The sequence below is a fragment of the Xylocopa sonorina genome, chromosome 8 (genome assembly GCF_050948175.1).
Source record: "Xylocopa sonorina isolate GNS202 chromosome 8, iyXylSono1_principal, whole genome shotgun sequence".
Classification (NCBI taxonomy): Eukaryota; Metazoa; Arthropoda; class Insecta; order Hymenoptera; family Apidae; genus Xylocopa; species Xylocopa sonorina.
The window spans coordinates 4,173,100-4,195,751 of record NC_135200.1 but is presented as its reverse complement, the minus strand read 5'-3'; the positions used below and the strand labels follow the sequence as shown (position 1 = coordinate 4,195,751).

Here is a 22,652-nt window from a genome sequence, read left to right as displayed (position 1 = left end):
AATAATAATAACGGTAATCTAATTTCAATTACTTCTATTTACAATCTCTAGAAACTATCTTCAACGGACATGTCTCTTTAACGCTTGGTCAACCCTCTACCGCCAGCTTACGAGTCTACACAAGCAATGTAACTATTTTCCTTTCATATTTGTGTAATAGAACGTTACGCGCGCGTAGGTACATAGATCTTGTAAAGGATAATAGAAAACGACGGTTCGTCGTGAAAGAAAAGCAGAGAAAAATTCTGACCGCTTCGTCCCCAAGAAAGTTCATCGTGGCAAGACGAAGGGGAGCGAGAAGTGACTCTAAGAATTAGCACGTTACACCGCGGAGTGGCGCAATTATTACCTTACAGCGTAATTATCGGACATGCAGACTCACTCACCGTACATCTGCTGAATCCCGTGTCTATCGTCCTCCGGGAGTTCGTAATTAGAGCTCAATCCCTGATACCACGGATACATCAGCGCCCCAGGAACCGAGCTGTGCGCCAAACCGAGAGAGTGGCCGAATTCATGAGCGGCCACCGCGAAAAGGCTGGTACCTGAAAGCCAAAGAAAACGTTCGAGATTTCCTTCCCGTCGTTCTTACGATCCGTCTCTCCTCCTTCTCCTCGCCCCATTCTCACCCTATCTCGTCCACGCGTTTTTATTCATGCCTCTCATCCACGCGATGCTTCATCCGGGTTTCTTTTACGAGGGGAGGGAAAAAGCGAGGTGAGTAAAGGTTGGCTAGACTGTAAGACGCTCGTCTCTCTCGGGAGAGAGATGAAAACCGCGGGAAAGATGGATCGTTTGGACACAGCCTGCGGGAAAGGAGTCTCGAGTTAACTCCGCGTTCTTTTTTTTCTTTTATTCAGCGATTCATAGGTCGTTTAATATCAATTTTTTTGCGAATTACTGAAGAATTTTATTGATGGCTGCTCGAATGGATTTGAAACTGGAACGTTTCCGTGTCGTTTCGTCGAGCTTTGCTATATGCTGCGATATTAAATTTGTATATTGATCGCTGGATGATTAGTTCGATGTTGGCAATTCTCAGCTGTCGGGTGAAATTCAACATTTTTATATTTGTTAATTCGTTACTGGTTTTATTTTGTTCGCTCTTTAAGTGACTGTAATTTTTGCGAGAATTTTATGGGATGGCGTCAGCCAAAGAAGCGAGAATTATTTTTGGTGCGAGCTCAAAGAGAGGCGCGATGCAGTCGAGACACTGGTAATCAAGAGTGCTTTTGGGAGTGCCACCCCTAATAATGGATCACACAGGGCTGTTAAAATTTCCTTTCTGGTCGTCGGCCTTTTAAAATCCTCATAGATCTTGTGTTCTCCAAAGAGTAGGATTTCAAGGCAATTGAATGGAAATTTTCTATAAAATTATTGTTTAAATTCCACATTAAAATATATAGCTTGACGAATTTAAAAAGACAATTTCATTTATCGCAGTTCAATTCCATATTCAGCTCTGTAAATAACAATTACGTTATCAGTGTTTCATGTCTCTTTCGTCTTACTCTTAATGTTCTCAACGCACAACAAAGTATCGTAAAATTCCAAGATAATCGGGAACCAAAGGCTCTGCGAAGAAGTTTTTATATGCGACGTTTCCACAGCTTAAAGTTATCTATGGCCTTAGTTTAAGGAGCATCCGCTCAAGTTTCGCGGAAAAGTGTGGCTGTAAGATAGAAATACGCGTAAGAACTTCGTCTTACCTTCCAGGAAAAAGAGGCAAAGAGTTTTCAGATAACGTTTAAAAAACGCGAACGATTTACGTAGAATTGCCCAAAAAATAAGGCTTACGATTCAGGCTAACCAATATAGAACGCAAGAATTGTTTCTCAAATAAAAGTACAGGTTTTCTTTTATTCGACTCTGAATGATAATTTAAAAATCAATATAATGCAATATAATTTATATAATGTAACGTTAGCCAGCGATGCAAATTAAAAGTTTCCAGATAAATGATATTATGGATGGAAACTCAAGCTATAAACAGCGTAAACGTGCAATTGGAAAACAATTACAATGGACTTTTATGAACAATGAACATTTGTTCGAATAAAATAATTGGTCGATCGTTAAATGTTATCTGTGCAGAATTGAGTACCATAGCTGCCTCTTAATAATTTCAATTCGTTCAAAAAACGTTATCCAAAAACATCTCAAGACTACGCACGAGGAATTCTGTCATGCATTAAAAAATATTTATAATCCATCAATAATTAATTAAATTTAACAAATCCCAAATTTCGTAATACTTCATTTCATTATCGATATGTTGATAATTAAAAGTCGATGCTGTTTAAATAAATCATGAAGTAAATTTAATTATTTACCAAGGAGTCGCTAATATAAAAGCATAAAACTGTTAGGACATTTAGTTGGAAGTATTAGTCGATTTTCGAAATATTTTTCCGTCTCGGAACGTTGGTTAATTTGAAAAATAATATCTCCGTGTCGATAAACATCGAAATACCGAGAAATTCCACGGGAGCAGAGAATTTACGTCACCTCGCCTCGTTCGTCGCGTAAACATTACAATTAGTTTCACAGGGACTCCGTTTTGGCCCGAGTGCACTTTTCTTCAGACGCCATTTTATCTTCGTTCCGTCCCGGTTCGCATTCGGGGGCGTTCGTTTCGAAATGTGGGTCGGAATCGTAAAATTAAAGCCAGCAAGGCTGGCGATAAAAGAGGCACGTTCGGTTATTGCGAGAGGACGGGGGCGGAGGACGGGATAAATGGCGTCGTTTCCTCTTTCTCTCGCCTATCGTCTCTCGCTGGGACATCTGCGGGGGAATTTTTCGTTTCTTCCGTATCGCGGATGGATATCGAGTTTTCTAATTCGAAGAGCCTCGGAGACAGGTGAGATTGATCGCGGGGCGGCCCGCCGTAAGTGGAATAAAGTACGGTATTATTCGAAACTTGTATCAGATTTCGCGTCCGTATCGGAGCACGGCCCTTTAGCAAAATGTCGGAACGATGTCGATACTTCGTAACGAGAAAACTTCTCTGTACCGACGACTCGCGATAGATAGATCGAACTACAGGTAGCCGCTGGTGGGCACGTTTTTCCGTCGCTTTTAGATAACACTTCAAGATCGAATTGCCTTTTATTTTTCTGTATGTAGCATAGTGGCAAATAACACGAATCAGAAATTATACTATAATAATGTTATTAGTATTTTAGAATTATCGTCTATTAATCGCACCAGAGAAATAAAAATTGAAGATATTAGAAAAGATCAAATTGCAAGTGTTGTCAATAAATTTAAAGAAATTTCTATAAGAAATTATGATTGTTGATTTTCTCTACCAAAAGACACTTTGGAAACTTAATTTCTTGCACCTGATGCACACCATAGTATACACCGACTTAAAATGTCCAAGCTACAATTTAAACCATAGATGCAAATAATAATAATAATAATAATATTGTATTTTGAGTAATTATAAAATCGAAGAAATTCTTTACTTCGAAAAAAATCAGCTATAAAGAGGTCAAGTACGGTGAATGCCAAATGTATCGTGTAACAAAAGCGCATCCAGGGCAGCTGTCTCACCCTTAAACTTTGGAAATATCAAAATGAAAAAGAAAATACAGGCAATAAATTTCTAAAAAAATTGGTTAACACCTTGCTTGTTGACATTTCAACATTTCGAAAGAAACTAATTACGAAATAGGACCAGAATCTATACACTGTACACCCGATCTTCCGTTTCGAACCGAATGCACCCCTGTTGCATAGCTTCAATTCGTACTACCAAACAGTTTCTCTAAAAATATATGTGCGTACCTATTGTAACAGAGTGGAACTCGTTATCGATGTAATTAATATAATTTATCTAATGATTTGTTAGAGGTGGGTAACAGCGAGACGTGAAACGGAGAAAACGCGGACCATGCGAGTGGCCCACCGTGGCATCGCCTGACGCGATCTTCCGGAGGAAGTTTCCCCGTTACGAACTTTCGTCGCGATGCCGGTATACTTCGGAATCTCGACGTTAACAGCAGCTGGCTGCAATATACCGGGAGTTAAGCGCTCTTAATCAAAAGTCTGCTCGAGGACGAGCATGAAAATAAGTGGAACGGATTACGGTCGTCCTCGAAGGCCACTTCAGATTGTCTGGTCCCGATATCCTAGCGAGTTCTTCGCCAACTTACAGATTGGCTTATTCGGAAAATTCGTCTAGTAATCCTGGAACAATTCGATGATCATTCCGCGTTTCTATTAAATCGCCATTCTACTCTATTTTTACAATTCTTTTTATGACTGTCCGTTTGACGAACGATGGGCTAGTTTCGTTGGCGATGAGGTCCTTCGAGGAAATTGTGCAGATTTTTTTCTTCCACTCGTTTCTTGAAATCCTTTCTTGAAACGGAAATAAAGCACTGCGGACGATTTGAACTTGTAAGCTCTGAAAATTGGTATCTTCATTAGATCAATTTGTCGACTTCCTGCAAATTCTGTCTCTTATTGAAATCAAAGAACACGATGTAACTTGCTGATTGTAGATATTTGCAGATGTCCAAGAGAACTACTTTGAAGATGACAATAAACGTAGAAGTGCATTTTTTATAGTCATATTTCAGAAATTCAATGGTAATTGCTTAGTTTGACTATCTCATTTTACCGCCAAATAATTGCAAGACAATAGTAAAAAAATTGTAATTCCGCGTTTGTGCATCCTTGCTGCATCCACGGTTGTTTTCTCTGTGCATGCATAAGCTGCGACGTGCTTGTATACACGAACGTCTAACTGCAATTGGGTTTGTCTCGTGGTTGTGTTGTTCAATGATGAACGTTAAATCTCGCAATGAATTTAGGGGGGGGGGGGGGATTGGCCGCTCAGAAAATCCAACATACTATGTCAGAATTCGAGATGAGCCTCTGTCAAGGCTGTTCCAGGAGGATGCTAATTTGCCAATGGATTTGCAAATCGCGATGTTCCGGTTTCTCATCGTTTGCAAACGTCCTGCGGCTCCCGACGGGATGTGCCAGCGATGACATTAGCAATTCATAACTGACACCAACACCGTTGAATGTCATCTATGAAGGCGTTCCGTTTCTCCTGGACCGCGATAATGACGCTAACTTCGTTCGATTGTGTTTACGTAAATTATCGAACGACGTTCTTTCTTTTTTCAACGCATTTCAAATATGTGAAAAGTACGTGAAAAGATATTGTACACAGTTTCCATAATTAATGGATTTCTGGACACCTTCCGTTTAGGCTGCATGGACCGTACTTTTGTGTTGTACTTTGCGATAAAATAGTTCTGATTCTAGTGTAAAGTTTGTCATTTTTGCGATAGTATAAGGATCATAATTGTCCAGAAAATAGTGTAGAATTTAAAATGAGTAATACAACAAAGCAATAAATTTCGTTTTCGAGGAGTTCGCGTTACAAGTTTGCTTGCATTCTTTGCTTTACAATGGCAGTTTCAAATGGCATGAACGGAAAGTTTATGCGTGAAGCGCATAAGCTTCATTAAATGAAATTAGCTATATGGCAAAATCTGAATAATCTGTACTAATAATATTAGAGAAGAATGTTAACAACTATACTACTTATATTATAATCGAAAAGACATTTTTTTTTTTTTTTAAGCCAGTGATGTAAATTCGAATTTTTGCGCCAACTCGGCGAAAGATTACTGAAATTAGCAATTTGAATATGGGAGTAGCGCTAATAATGGGCGGAGTTTTCGTTGGTGAGCACAGGATGATTATGACTATGCTAATGGAAACTGTGGAACGCCAGCAGAGAATGAGGGGTAAGCAGGAATTATTAACGAGGCCAATCGAAATTCCGGGCAAGATCTATCGAAATTGGACCGTGAGTAATAATCCACGATATAGGATACAGTTGGTGACCAATTCTGATAATCCGCACTGAGATTTCGGATGTTACGAGGCTACTTAATCCTTTGAATCATTATCGATGCAATTACGTTCTCGTTTTCAGACAATTTGTATTTCGTATTCTTATTAACTAATTTGTGTATGGATACTTTATGCCTTTTTCTTTTTTTTTTAAGAAATGAAATCGAAAAAAAATAGCAAAATTTATAGGTAATGTTGGGCATTCGAATCTTGGTATCCTTGAAATTTTTAAGTTTTGGGAATTTTGAATGTCTTGAAAGCCTTGAAAATCTTGAAAGTTATGAAAGTTTTGAAAATTTTGGAAGACTTGGATGTTTTGAAAGCACTGATGGCTTTAAATCTGGCTTTGAATTAAAATGAATACCATCATCAGCTATGGACTTCAACTCTACACCTTCAAGATTTGCAAGACCTTAAAGACCATCGTTAATCCCAAGTTTCGAGTCATATTCGAAGTGATTCAAGGTGAATTCACGATATTCTGAGAGCCCATCGCTACTAATAACCCATTCGGTTACAAAGCAAGCAAACAGAGCATCGGTGGACTTCAAAAGCCAGTTCTAAACGCGATTCGAGCTGTTCTTGGAAGGTGAATTCTCGAATTTAGGCAGCTCGTCAGTGTAACAAGCAGTAATAGAAGATGACGCCAGTGTTACAACGAGAGTCGTAACGAAGCAGGGACGGTACCAAAACTAGTTGAGACGACCATTCGCGAGACATCTCAAGTATGTTTGCGCCAAGCGCAACTCGAAGACATAACTTACATTTACACTTAATGCCTCGTCTTGTTTGCGAGCAAGAACACGACGAAGACTCGCGAGTCGAGTACAAACGAGGCCAACTTTTCCTAATGCATCAAACAACTAAAACAACTCGACACTTTCGAAATCAACTTGCTTTTTACCATTTGGCCATTCGATTAGACCGTTTCAGTTTACCTTATCGAATAGGTGATCAGACTTTTCAATGTTTACTTAATCAGAATTCGAATAATTCAAAGGTTGCTCTGCACACTTTGTTCTCCAAACAATTCCAACGCAGTTTTAGTCCTTACGTGGTAATCGATGAATAGCGACGATCTAGATTCCGCTTCAATGCACGATTAGCATCAGTCGCGAGGTTACCGTCGCGCTTTGGGTTAACATCGAAACGCAGATTTCAGAGCTTAATTTTGGAAGGAGTTTGGTGTTTTGGTTAAGTCTCTGGATTCCGTCTCTGGCGCGAGTTAAGACCAGGATAGGTCGGACCGTGGGAACCAGGTAAATGAACCAATACCCAAATCACGTCCTGCTTTGATTACCAATTAAGTTACACCCCATCAGTTATCTTAACGACGCTAACATTTACCGCATGGCTGTTTAACCAGTTAAGTGCGTTCGACGTGTATACTCGTACAAATCTCTACTGTTGTACGTTTCACGTGTATATTCGTCGTGTAAAATAAAAAATTGCTATTCACCATAAAAGCTCGAAATCTCAATAAAATGTAATAAGAATATTATTTGGTGATATGTTCCCTTTATATACATAGCTAACAATTTTGTAAACTGTTTTCTTATTATTCTTGTTTATTCTTGCTATCTTCAATTTTTCTTGTTTATGTATTTCATTATTTTTTGACAATTTTCAAGCTTCTAGTAAGAATAACGTATTCAGAAACGAATTGTTAGTTTCTTTGGCGAATAAAAATGTAATTCTTTCTCGTTTTTCGTAAAATGTATGATAGTACCATTTGCCCTGCGTTCGACGTGTATGCACTTCGCTGAATCTGTGCTGATCTTTTGAAACTAAATTCCACAGGTAACCGGTTAATTCAGTAATTAGACACATTCGACATGCGTACATCATTGTGTCAGATGGACACGTTCCTCGAGCGTCATAATTCTTGGATCGAATTCGATCAGCAAACATTCAGATCGGTACCAGTCGAAGCTAATTCCGTGGAGGACGGACACGGTTGAGGGATCGCGTAAACCGGAAGCGATGGCTTATTTTACGCGTTACTTGAAACTGTGCACAGCCGTCGACTCGCGGTTCGAGAGCATCCGCGAGCAGCGTGTGTCCCACTCGAGTGCTTAAACAGCGTGCGACGTGCCAGATCGCAGTTTTCCCGCGCGAAATCTCTAGATGCTGGATTCCTCTTTGTTCGCCGCTCCATTCTCCTCGTTGATGTTGCCGTGCATTTTTCCGTTCCCTTCCACTGCCCTTTCGCCAGAGATAATCCGGACAATGCCGCGCGAGGAGGCGCCGTTCAGATCTGGAGATGTTTCGTAAGAGGCAACTTCTTATCATTCCGAGTTAAAAATCGGAAAAGTGATCAGTTTTATTATTTACGTCAGCTTCTGCGTTCTTCTTTACGTTTTTAAATATCGTTGCAATATGTTCTTCGATATTTTCTTGTCTTGTCGCTCTTCATTGCCTCTGAAGAGGCTGCTCCATATTATGAATAAAATATGGATTCGTAACTGTATTTGTAACAAAATTTAGCTAACGAATTAAATCAGCTTTGTAAAATTAAATTTTATGGGATTTGATTAACTTTTATTCCTTAGTATCGGTTTTGTGGTATTGTATAGTTCGTAAGAGGCAACTTTTTACCATTTCCTGCTGTCTCTTTTATTGACTATCTTTTTAGTTCTTTAATGAATTATAAATGACGTCGTCGCATTTTCTGTAGTATTCGTCTAATTCAATAGTAAACCTTTTATTTTGCAGTTCGTCAGTTCTTTTTTCTAGTCTCTTCCTAGTTTTCTTTAACCATTTAGTGTCTTTTCTTAGGTTTCGTCGAGTGTCCCTTTAAAATCCTATGGATTTAACCAGAAATTATCCTTTGACTCACGCAATTTACATTTCGCGTTATCCTTTCTTCTATATTTTATATTCTTTGCTTTATTTCATCGTAGTGTCACTAAATTGCTGCTTGCTGTCTCCATCCATTCCAGTTCCCTTGTTCCAGCTTTGCATCGCGAGTATTACGTAAATTAGTTTAATTTAGAAGCTATTATAAACGCGACGGAGAAGCATAGAAGAGTAATCTTGAAAATGAGAATTCATTCTGTTCTCCATGCTATTCTATAAGCGAACGTGTATACACCGAGAAAAGTACAGATACGAAGCGAGGAGGATGTTCCAAGGGAGCGTTATCGTGCAGTTCAACGGGATTAATCCCGTAATTCGTAAGCGTTCGTATCGATTGAGAAAAACGGCAACGATAGCACGACGGGACCGGAGATCTCGCGTCGTCGCACCCTTATTTCTTTTCTCGGTCACGTCGTGACCGAATTGGCGAATCGCCAGCAAGGAGGAACGGCTCGATCGGCGTTTCGAACATTTCTCGCCCCGCGAATCTTTTCTTTCCATCCGCGATTCCGTCCGAAACTTTCTTTCCCCTATTTTTTCTCGCCGCCGCGACGAAATCTCGATTCGAAAGTTTTCAAGCGAGAGAAATGCACCGAGGGAGCGTCCGCTGGTGGAAACGCTCCCCTCTCGAATGTTTAAACGAGTCTCTAATTAGAAATTTCATTATTCAACGATGTCGAAGTTGGTTGATTCGAGGCGCATCTGTTTTAATCGCATCGAGTGGGAGGTACGATGAAAAGAGGCGAAGGAAGAAGGGATTTATGCGATGCGTTCTCTTACCTTCCTCGTTGTTGTCGTCCCGCAACAACCATATTTCTTCCTCGTCAAAATGAACGTCTCCGCCGCGATCTCTGCCGGGGAAGAACGCGTGTGCCAGAATTTGACCTCTGCCATCGAATGGGTATCCGTCACCGTGATAACCACTGAAATAAACCAGAGAAGAGATGAGTGGTCCTGAAACTTTCATATTCTTATATAGAATATTTGATCATCCCTCTTGAGGGATGGCCTCTCCCTTCGCTTGCTACGGCTATATATTTCACTCTGTGCTCTCATTAATTTCAAGAACAGTTAATCTCCGCGTAATTGTGCTAATTCTGAATTCTGGCTATAACGAAATTTCAATTGCGTTTGATACGTGCACACACGATTAATCAACCTTTATTTCGTATCGTTTCGTAGTACGTTTGTTAAACCGTATACAACATTATGGTTTACCTTTGTGCAAATATTGAAGTTTACAAAAGGTTAAGTAACACAGGGTCTATCTTTTAACTGCTTTAGCAAACGGACGATAATCGCGAATAGTCGAAAAGTAGCGTTATTCCATTGTCAGAGGAAATCTTCTTTGACTAAAGGGGTTTCCGCGTCAGCAGGCTCGTTCGCGGCTGTTTATTCAGGGGTAGTTTTAAGCTTCGCAACATTTTGGTTCCGCGGAATTTATCGCTTAGCTTTGGGACCAGTCGCTCCTTCACCGTTGCTAGAACAGAACGACTATGGGTTGTAATTAAATTCCATTCGCGAACACTCCTCGATTGTCCGGATAGCTCGATACGCCATTGATAGTCTTTTCTTTTCTTCCACGCTTGTTGCTTCCCTTTCTCGACGATTCTTTATCCTCGAGACTCTTTATTGGCGAATTTGTAGCGAACTTAGTACGTCTAATTTTGAGATTAATAAAAATTTAATTGCTTTCTATTAAAGAACAAACTCTCACTATCGGTATTTTATTTTACGTGTCCATTTAAATCTAGAAATTTTTAATTACGATCGGAATAATGTAAGACATCCAAAAATTAGGGTCTTGAAAATAAAAATGTCGACGAAAACAAAAATTGATATTGCGATTCGACAATTTTTGCCCGCAACTTTTAAACCATTTATGTTTCTTAATAATCCGGATAAAATAGTGGCTGCGTTCATTGTCGACCAGGGATTTACCGTGCTCGTTTTCAGAAATGTCGATTAAAAAAGGAAACTCACGAAACGAGTCGTACGACCGATACGGGCGTGATTGATAATCAGCCGGGGGACTTTAATGGAATTTGATACACGTCAAAACGCGCGAGACGTTCCATACAAATTATACATGCATTATTCAACAGTTCCACGTCCTTTATGAACTATAGGAAACTATAGGAAAAGCAATGACTTAGATAAATGACTTGAACGCGTTCCAACGCGAACTTATACAGCCACCACGCTAATTTAACGCGCATACACGTAAAGTTAAAACTATTCTCTACCGTATCTAAAATAACAAAATTCATTTCTTTCATCTCGCGTGCAAACGATTAAATTCAGTTTAATCGTAATTCGTCACTTCGAACGATTTTTACTCCCTGAATTTGAACTTCGCAATTATTTTCTACATTTTATAAAGAATGCAGTAGCAATTTGAGCAATTAATATTTTTCGAAAATTCCTTTAAAACGAGACACAGGGAAACATGGCGTAACAGGTACCCAACGCGAGATAGTCCACGGTTCGCGCGTCAATTCCGCGATTCGTAACGAACCGGTGTCGAGCTCGATAAAACTATACGTCACGTAGCATTTAATTAGGCAGCAATCTCTGCCCGTTTCATCGGCCATTCTCAACGGGTGGATACAATCTGTTTTCGCGAGGATTTAATCGCTGCACAATGAAGTCGTTATTGATGTCGCTGCGGCCATTGGAAAGTTCGCAGAGGACACTTCCGGTTCCTCGAACCGTTCACGCGGCAGCTCGATCGATACCGTTTCACGCAATTTACGCTACCATTGTCGCACTGATCGATAACGACACAAATCACAGGCCCGATGGGCAATTTTGAACGCGCAGGTATCCCGCGGAGGGAGCATAAAGAAGATGAAAAGGGGGTGGTATATCGCGAGCGCTGCAAGTGGATGGCGATGGCTCGATTCGCGGGCTTCTTTGTTGCCCGGAAATTTATCGCAATGACGCAGCTGGAGAGGGGAGCGCGATTATACCGAGAAGGTTCGTTTAAAGTGGTCTCGACGCCATCTGTTATTAATTCGCCAACAGATTAGATAGCGAAGAAAGCGGTGAATTGAACGGAGGAGGGGAAAAAGAGAAACTAAGCACGTTACATTCGCGAAACTATTTTTTATAAAACTCGAATGCGCTTTCTAGTCGAGCACTGGCTGGACGGAGCGAGATGGAAGTCGTTGGGCGCACGAAACGGCAACTAAAACGTAAAGAGGAACCTCTTCAAAGAGTTCGCGAGTATTACAGCTGATGAGGAAGTCTTCTCCGGTGACCTGAAGTTTAATTATTTGTTTGGGGCTTCTTGGACTCCCGTTTTAACGACGTTACTTCAGAGAAGTTGGAAACCATAGATTAGAACGTGCCGTTGGCTCGGTTTTGTAATTTAACGATTTCAGGTTAATACGGGATTTCTGTGGGAGTTATTCGTGGTAAATGATCCTCGACTTAAATAACATATTAATTGTAAGCTTGATGTATTATTTATAAATATATCCTTTATCTATATGGAAACAAATTCTATGAATTAAAAATAATAATGATAATTTTAATTATTATAAATATAAGTTTAATGCAATCTAAATGTTCACTAGTTGCACTACCGTCACTGTTTCTCCAGTTAGTGGTAACAAATGTTTCTACCGAGCCAGGGGTAAGCAAGCCACACGCGGCTTCCGGAGCAGTCATTGGCGAACCGCAGGGTGGTTCAACGCATGGGAACTTAAAAATCTCTGCACGGAATACCCACGTCCCAAACTAGTTTCGCTCAAAGCCAGAAAAACCCCGCAGTACTATGCAACTTGGTTTCATAGAAGTATAAACTCGCGTTGCTTTTACTCCTTCCTCCGACTTTCATGCACGATCTAACTTGAGCACTTTGTAGGAACAAAAAAAGCAGCAAGTCCTTTATTCTCCCCACTGACGATCAGTATCAACGCGTTTCAATAAATTCTATAACCCTTAATCAACGAAACAGATCGATCTCCCTCGACTCTCGCATGCAGGATCGCTTAATTGGATCGACAAAGCTCACCGATGAAAATAAACCAATATGTCCGCCCTGTCGCTGTTCACTTCCTGGAAGGTAAGCTTCGAGTTCCTTGCCCATAGATTCAGAGCTTTGCTCAGCTCGAAACGCACGCCGCCCGTGTCTAAGCCGCTTGGCTGCTCGGTCCTCAGGCTGTAACAGAGGTGAACAAAATAAGAAAAGATTGATAGAGGACTCGATAAATGGAGGACGATCGTTAAGAGTTACCGGGTGAAAATTGATTCCTGGCGTCGAGGGATGCTTTTGTCCCGTCGCGTCGAGTCGCCTCGCGAGACGATCCGGTTCGAAGCGATAACCGACGCCAGTAAAACCGAGGGGCGGGGGAGGAGGAAACGTTTCCGGCGAGAGTCGACGAAGGGAAGACGATTGAATCGTCTAGCGAACGGGGCTGGAGGGTGGCGCGTTAGGAAATTAGGTAAATTATTCCCGGGCGGAAAGGAAAGTAATAAGGGGAACGCTGTTACGCGGCGAGACGCGGAAGTTCCGCGGAATTACTGGAATTATGTTGCCGCGGAAAATCAGGAACCAGGGGAGGAATACGTTTTCCGGCCTGGTCCGGAGGAGAAGTCGATATTACGCGCGGCACTGAATTCGCTGGATTTGAAGAAATTATTTCCGTTGAGTATCTCCGTGTGCATCGTCGAGTCGCTTGGGAAAATGAGAGAAACGAGAGACGAAAACGAGAGAGAAAGCGATTGATTTCTTCAAGGTTTTGTTAATCTCTTGTTTGAGATAAACTCGAATCAGGATTCTTTGGGGTAGTGATCGTTTTATTCTGAATGAAATTTAGTTAACAAGTTAAATGGGCTTTGTGAAATAAAATTTTATGGAATTTGTTTAACTTTTATTCCGTAGTATTGATTTTGTAGATCTGTATGGTAAATATGATTGACAGTTTCTTTGCAAAGCAAAACTTCAATAATTCATTGTATCTATATGTAACTAAAGAAACCGTGAGGTTTTATAGTTTGCCCTATATTCAATTTTAAAAGTAGATCAGAACGATATTTAATGAAAATGTTTCACTTGATCGCAATTGAAAGTATCGACCACGTGGCTTCCACAAAAATTAATGTAAAAACGCGATTGGTAAACGGTTAAACGAACCACTCGCCACGAAACAATTACTTAAGTCCCGCGAACGTCCCGCCATTTGCAACGCGAATATAAACTGGTCTCCGTAAGGAATCTATCCGTAGCGCGAGAGGCGAGGTTAAGCAATTAATTACTCGGCTCGCTGGACATTGTGTTACCCCTTTTTAATCGAGCGAATACTCGATATCCGCGATGATACCCGCGATACTGCTCGCAGGGCACATAAAAGCGACGCTTTAAACTGCAACCTAACCCCGTCCGCCTTGATAAGAGCGCGCAAACAGGCCATGCCCGAAGCATCCTCTCTAAAAGGATTACACGTAGCGCAAACGACGTAGTCTGTTTGCCTTATGGATGGATCGACCCATCTCCGTGGCAAACATCGCGTCACCGGACCCGCCGTTACCAGGATCGTGGAAAAGGAAAAAAAGGGGGAAAGAGAGAACGACGGCATCCTCTGAATATCCTTCAGGGTCCCGTCGCGATGGAAACGTACGCGGTCCTGCGATCGATCGATAGATTATCGCGCGATTTAACGTAAGTATGCATAGGAATCGCGGCAGGTGTTTTCCTCGCTAGAGCGTTGTTCAGATTGCTCGAGTTACTTGAACTGAAGCGATTTGATCCTTCGCTTTCGAGGTCGTATCAGTCGATCGAACCAATTCAATACGTTGTTCATCGGCTCAGACTCTTGGAACGTCCTCTGCTCATACGTTCTTCGAAGTGATAAGATGTTTCGTCTTAACGTTTAACGGTAAACATCTTTTTCATTGTTTACACCGTGTATCGTTATCATTTTATCAGGTTTGGAAGAGTAATTAGACTCGATGTATGGTCGAGTAATTTATTCATTTATTATTTTGTTCTTGGAACGCCATTTGCATCGAGGTAGTGTAACTACCAATTTGGAGTGTTAGATTAGATTTGCCACGCGTACTATATTTCGAAGAACTGTGTCGCATACCTTGGGTACGAAATATCGTACGTGAAATACTATATTCCTGCTTGACAGTTAATTAAAAAGGAATTTAATTATCTACCTAACTAGGCTAACATAATTGCAGCGAGTCTCAGAACGCACCCTTAGATATTACGTAGCGCCAAGAGATACCGTGCATGACCAGCTTAAGCTAGTTGACGTTTAAATTGCCAACTTTTTTCACCTCGTTTGTTCTACATCGAGTTACTAATAAATAACTGATTTGGAATTCAAATAGAAGTATGCAGCGTACTTATCGCGTTCCAAAATTTCCCTGTAAGTGTCGCATTCTTTTCGAGATCCCGCGAAAAACACAACTCCGAGCGTCAGTCATACACTTGGCGAAATAAATAAAAGAGTGTTCAGAATCGCGACGTTGCTCTCGTTTGTTTTGCGAGCGAGACGTTGACAAGCTTCGAGCTCGGTTCCGCGTAGGCAGAATATTTGCAGAAAGCCGTCTGATACCTTGAAAAGCCCGCTAATTGTAAATTGCATTTTTCAACAGGCTGAGTACACGCGTGACGCGGATTTGTCTCCATTCTTCCCGCTAATAGGCCTGCCCGAAACAAATACCTCTCGCGTTACGTTCAGCGGGACGTATCGGTAAAAAAGTACAATGGCAAGGCACGTAGACGCGAACGTAGCGAGAGATTTCGCGATTCAAGAGCGGGATTCAAGAGGCGAATTGTATAGGCCGTGGCTAACAAAAGTGACAATTATTCGAAATAATAGAGAAGTACTTGTATAAAAGACGGATATTTCCCTAACGATTCGGTAACGTATCGATAAAATGGGCCAAAGATATTCTATCCTATGCGCGCGTTCTATTGAATTCCCGTTTTTATATCCTACAAATAGCTCGTGGCTGTTTCTTTTCATACCCGTGCACGTATCTATAAACCAGCGAATATGAGTAACAGTCGTCACAGAAATTCTTCTCAAAAATATCTGCGACGGAAATTCGTCTCGTAAAAAATAATATAAAAAGAACGTTCCAAGGAAATCTTTCGAAGATAACATCGAATCGAAAAACAGTATCAGCGTTTCCAATTTATGCTTCTATTTATTAGGGAAATTTGTTAAATATAACAGCGAAAAAGTCAAATAAACGCTTCTCTATCTTCAGAAAATTATCAAGTGATCGATTATCTAATGTTTGGATTAAGATTTCCATCGTGAAGAATCGCAAGGGTGACACACACGCGTGATGCAAATTCCCTAATTAAAACGCGCTGAGCTTATCGCGATCCTAGCCTAATTAGTGGAAGAAATTAGCTGAAAGTTGGAAAGAACGGGAAACAAGTCGCGAAAGACAATATGGAGGGGTGAAAGGTTGCAAGGGTTGAACGCTTTTCAACCAGCTCCACTACGTTTCCTTGTTTCCACATGCCTGTAGATATCGAAGCAGCGAATTTTTAAAGGTCCTCTCGCCCTTTTTGCGTACCAGGTTGTGTCTGAGAGGATGAAAAAAATTCGCGACGAGTTCTGCAGCTCTGTGAAACGTCGAGGCAACAGCAGCGATTGTTAAAGCAAAAATTGAAAATAACAAAGAATAAAATATTTTGATAAAATATATGAAAACGTATCGACTACCATTATTCGTGTATAGTCACGTGAGTGAAACCTGTAGCTCATTTATTTTTGCTAACAGTCAATTATGAAGTATGTATAACTTACGTAGCATGCTTTTTAAAAATTGATCACATCCTGTATAGTAAATTCCATTGAAACTGCGCGAGTGGTTTATTTTCGAGAACGAGTTTTCCATTTGTTATGAAGGCAACACAGCTCTCGTTATCGGCTACGTCTATATGCTGTCTATTATGAAGAAGCTACAATTATATTTTCGCTCCAACTCAACGTGGATAAATTTTAATTAACAATTTTGTCGTTCACCCTATAGAAATGAATGAAAATCACGTTATATCGGAGAACCTTAGCTGGATGGGAAAATTCTTGGAAATTCTCTTCGCTTCCATTCACTCGTCTCTCGTATAATTAAAAATTTCTTTATCGTTAGCCAATTGTAACCTCGCATTATGAAGTTACGAAGAGGATTGTTATTATGCGATAAGAAAGATATTGGTTACAATTGACAGCGATGCGTTTCGAGCATTCCAGTTACTAATTAACGTCGCGGAACGGAACGACGGAACAAAAACAGGATTATTGGATGGCAGGGCAGCAGCTGAAACGTTCGATCGAACGGAAATCACGCAAAGTATGAAAGAGGGAAATAATTTTCCTCTGTGGAGCACTCCTCGCAGACTTTCTCTGCCTTTCATCTTCGACGTGTTTTCACCACGTAAAAAAAAAAAAAAAAGAAAAATGCAAGAGAAATGAAAATGGGATCGTATGAATAATGAGGCGCGCGCCCCTTTTTCCCCCTGGTTATTCTTTTGTGCGCGGGCGAGATATGCCGAAGTGTTAAGAGAAGATGGAAAAAAAAGAAGAATATTAGAGAAAAGAAGAAAATAACAGATCCTTGTCACATAATAAGCTGCATGGTCGCGACGATAATACGCAGAAGCAATTAACTGCGTCGATGTTAACGCGTCGCGAGGAAATTCTGCGTTAAACCAAAGTGCACTTTGGAAGAGTAAAAACCGCTACAGTGAAAACCACGCTGCACTCTTCTAATAAATAATTACTCACGTAAAGAGTGTATTATTGAAATGTAAATTTTAGAGTTTGAAATAAGAGATCCCAGGAAGAAGAGACCAAGTGAACTCCTCTAAAAGTCAGTCAGTGTTTCATAGTATTTCATCAGGTGAAGACCCAATAAAGAGTGGAGGATGCGAATAAATTTTACGAAGAATATAAAAACTATTGCGTGAATAGAGGCTGGAAAAGAGTAACTGCGAAGCTGATAACGTTCGCAACGGCTCGAAGCGGATCGTGCATGCAGTATCGCGAGTGGAAAGACGGACTTCCTTCCTGAAACTGTGAAACAACGCACGAATTCAGGCAATAAGCATGGCGGACGGTGAGCTGGATTGAAATCGCGCCGTGAAACAAAATGGCCACCAGCGTTCGTGAGCGTCGCGCGAGCCGGAACCCGGCGAACGGAGTGGAAAATAAAACAATACTGTCACGCTGCGATATTAATTTTCTGCTCCCCAGGTTGCTCGGTTTTTGCTCGCCACCCTCGCGCAGCTCTCGCGAGCTTCGTACTCGCCTGATTATACAGATTACGTGCTACGCGGCAAATACGTGAAAAAGAAAAAAAAACAATCAGGTGGGCGAACGAGAAGAGGAAGAGGCGAAAACGAGACGAGTGTAAAAACGCGACGGATCGGTAAGATGGGCGAACAGCGAACAGTGTTTAAAGTATCCGGTGAAGAATTATGTGGAAATTAGTCGGGACAATTTCATCTTTACAATTCAGAAGAGTTGTAACGCCATTATGCGAGGAATATGATATTTGATTATGTTAAAAATGTATCGCGGAATATTTGTAATAGTGATATTAATAAAAGTTGAATTTAATATAGAGAGATTTTAACAGAAATTTTATAAATCCCTTGAAATATAAGTTTAAAATTAAATGGCTTTAAATGTCAAAGTAATTGGCACATGTATCAAAGATAGTAAAATTAAAGCAGTCCCTCGCACGTAATAAAATATGTGTATATTAAAAGTACCAGTTAAAAATAAAAAGGACTTTCGAATTAAATTAATCGAGCTTCTAAAATTAATAATGAATGTACGAAAGTTATTCATACTTAAATTCCTTCAATTATTTCGATCTTCTACCCTTATATTGCTTGAAATGTTGTTTAAAATATTATACGAAGGTAATCGTGTGTAATGTGTGAAAATATCTTTGGAAAGAAAAATTAACGAGAAGCATACGTAACGAGTTGTTCCTTTTTAAGCTTGCTTCTGTTTCCGCACGAAATTTTATCAGGAAACTATTTCATACTGAAAACGCTTAAATTTCTTTGCATAAGAAGCTTCACCTCCTTCCTTAATAATACCTTAGAACTTTCCTCCCTAAGTGGCTTTAAAGAAAATATCTGGAACATAGAATTAATCTTATCATCCTTAAATTTAGTTTGTAATTAGAACTGCTGAGCGTCAGATTTTACCTCCTTATTACACAGTCCTTGGATAATTAGCGTCCTCCCTACGTTCCCATTGCAAATTACATTGCACCAAGGCTTTAATAAGTTACGCTCGAAAGCTACACTTTTTTTTCTTGCTCACAAATTTCTAGTTGGCTTATAATTTACTCGCTAATGCCTCGCTGATGTTTTTTAAATTAATGTCTTTTGTACACGTGCATCGTTTTAAGATTTCTTTCTGTGCAATACTCGTGCGGTTCGCGGCCAACCGAATATTAAGTTCATTCACGAGCATAGCAAATGTCTGTTGTGTAACCAGCTGATATGATTAAGGATGTTAATTAATTACAATAATTGTAATAATTGCATCTCCCAACGGTGTGTTTATCGTTCAAATTTTCAATTCCACTGGTACGCGCTGTCGAACCATCAATCACAACAGCAGATTACATGCACCAACGGCACGCCAATTATCGTGGCCAACGCTTGCAAATTTTCGCTGGCCCGTTCGTTAATTATGCTAATAACTGGCTGCCAGTAGAAACGTAGTAACGTCGATTCATAACAAGTGTAACGTACAATCGAAGCAATCGAAATTGCTATCTTGTTACTCCTTATAGAAGTCGTGTGAATTCACGGAAATTAATACTTTGGAATTATCCTCAATTTTCCGTAAAATAAATTTCTAATTTACTAAAGAACATTTCCTTCGTATTTATAGTATTTTTTAAAAATATCCATCATCTTAGCTTATATTCTAATTGTAAACATTTGGGGTCTGGTGTATGGCGTTGCTTGCTCGTCTTGAGAAACATCCCACACGCAAGTGGAGAAAATTTCCTCAGGAGGATACGTTCGCCCTTAGGCGTGTCTTCTTGGGTAATCAATCTTTAGTCTTGGAAGTCACATTAACGCGTTTAAAAGTCTGTAGACTATAATCGATAATATTTAACATATCGTCCAACAACAAAACATTCTGAAGATACAGTTCCAATACTAATACTTCCGTAAAAAATGTTACTTCACATTATCGACCGATTTCTGCAGAAGAAATCGCGTTTCTCAGTCGTGACTGCAGCATCCGCCAACACCCGGTGTACCACACAGCCGCTATCTTGGTTAATAGCGCGGGCAATTCCCATAAACGTCGAAAGCCGTGGGTCGCGACGTTTGATCGTCCCAGAAGGGTCGTGAAATAGTTCTTATTTCATCTGGATGCTTTTACGACCGCACGGAGACGGTGTGTACCACTCTGTCCGATGAAAATCCTCTCCTGGTGGCCTCGATGCCCGTGTACGTGCGTTCTTCCTCTCACTCTCTCTCTCTCTCTCTCTCTCTCTTTCTCGCGAGCGAGCTTCGAACCAATCACTCGAATCGCGAGCTAAAAAGCACTCGAAGCTTCGGCTCGTAGCCCGTGTGATCGACAGATTATAGAGAGCCGTCCCGTGACCGAGTGCCATTCAACGGTGTGTATGCCTTCGGTGTCAACGGCGAGGCTTCGACACTCGCGCGATCCTGCGGAGGATCGAGTGAACCGGTCCGTGACAGCCACGGAAATACCAGCCACTGGAATAACCGTGGCGCTCGGGATATTCTGTTTTCGACAAAGCCTGCTCCTGACAAAGACCGTTTGTCACGCATACAGATGATCCATTACGTATTCGCGGTTTACTGCGACGCGTCTTCTTCCTCTGTTCAGGGGCAGCCTCGCGGATCCAGACTCTTGATTAACGCGAAAAATTCGTGAAAGAATCGCTGGAATTCGAATTGGCTGGAGAAACGTGAAATTAGCTCGATGATAGGAGTTTCGAATAGATCGTAAACCAGAGGATACTAATTTATGAAACAATTTGAAGGTATCGCATAAAGCTTCGCGGTATTGTCCTTCCATGTATCTCTAATTTCAATATTTTTGGAGATACTTAAGAAAAATGATACGTGGGTTGTTTTTTATTCCGATATCCCTTCGAAATCTATTTTTATAAATTGTAATATGAACTATGTTTTAGATTAATGATTGTTGATCCATAGGAGGGAATTAATACCAATGTCTAAGCTATCTCGTCAGCGATGTTTGAATAGCTGTAGGACAATTATCAATTAAAAGACAATCATAAGTAATTGAAAAATCGATAGATGCTATATTTAAAACGGATGGTGAACAGCTGACTCATCGTTTCGAAACATTCGCTCTCGCTCGCATCATAGAATATTTCACGAGCACCATGTGAAACCTAAATTATTGATTAATCGACAAAAGGATATTTTCACTATCCTTCGTAGCTTTTATTCATTCACACGGTACTTTTGTCCAAGTATCCATTGTGATATTTGGAATAAAAGGTAACGAAGGTACGACGATCATTTTTTACGACACAGTTCCTCGACCGTGTTTACGTTGCTCCAGCAATGAACTGGTAAGCGTATGCCGGTCACGGATCGCGAATGGGGTGGTAGAATTAATTAGCACATTGGTTCATGCCGGTGCATTCCTCGGGAGTCTATTATGCAGCGGTGTTACAGACAATATTTCCAGCGTTACTGTATAGCTGCAAAAGAGTATCAAAATTATCGTGTTCCATCGTCGCATCGGTTTCGTGCATTCCATCAGCTTTTTGTACGCGTTAATTATCGAAGATAATAACGCGCTAATTCCATCATCTATAATATTACACGGAAACCTTCTGGCGATACGTTACTATTTAATCGTAAATGAGTTTAATAAGAAACCATTTGCGATTTAATTTTTTGGACAGTATTGGTAAAATTTAGTTTAGTTTATTTTTTCGAAAACCGTGGAAATCAAACGAAATCATGCACAGCTAACGCAACGAATGCAGTGTTTGCGAAACGTTTCGTTTGTAGACGCAACAGGGTTTGGAAATGTTTGCACGGACTACGATTTTATGCCTGATAAAATAAAAACGCTCGACGAACGAAATACTGGAGATATAAAATAAAAAGTTACCAGCGATCGAAGTGCGGTGCTGAATTGATCTGCGAAGTTTCGAGGTGGAATCGCGGAAGGAACTCGAACGAAGGTCAAATTGACATTCCAATTTGGACGTTGATGGTGACATTTTAAAGGGTACTAATGGAACGCGACCAACGTCGAACAAACAAGCAGTTAGCAGAGAAACCGAGCACGTAGCAGACCAGTTTAAGCCATTTGGAAAACTAAGGAGAAGCTGGCAAGTTGCGGTCGGTCGAAAATCAATCGACCGTTCGATCCCATTCGAGGAGAAATTTATCACGCGTCGCTTAACCACACTGTCGTTTCTTTTCCACCGTTTCGTTGGTTCGTTTCACGGTTGTTTGTTTTAAAGGTAAGTCCAACTTTTAAAGGGAGATCACGATCAAGTTCTTATCGTTAATGCCTTGAACGTGCTCTGGTACAGTTAGACCCTTGTAAAATCGAAACAAAAATCAAGATACTTTGGAAATTTTCGCCTGTTAAATATTAGGCTGACATGTTCCGTATAATTAAACTCGACAGCCATTAATGGCACGCTTAATATACATGTAAAAACTAACACTAAACCGATGATTAATGTATTGTTCCAAGTTGTTAAAAAAAAAAGAATTGGATATTAAAGAAATATTTTACAAACGCAATGCAAATATTCTTTGTATATGTTGCTTATGAAAATTATAGAAAATCTATTTTTAAAAAATTATACAAAAATTAATTTTTGAAAAGTTATGCAATCTTGATAACCAATTGCGAAAACAT

The 22,652-nt window shown here is 40.3% G+C and overlaps 1 protein-coding gene across 1 annotated transcript in view; it reads right to left on the bottom strand.

The window, feature by feature from the left end:
* Positions 1-22,652, bottom strand: part of Mmp2 (Matrix metalloproteinase 2) — a 127,638-nt gene that overhangs the window by 13,026 nt on the left and 91,960 nt on the right. Inside the window, exons 4-6 of the mRNA XM_076899067.1 lie at positions 12,764-12,910; positions 9,523-9,665; positions 387-545 (exon numbers count right to left, since the gene is read on the bottom strand). Coding sequence (XP_076755182.1) covers positions 387-545; positions 9,523-9,665; positions 12,764-12,910 — 449 coding nt within the window. The remainder of the gene's footprint in view (positions 1-386; positions 546-9,522; positions 9,666-12,763; positions 12,911-22,652) is intronic.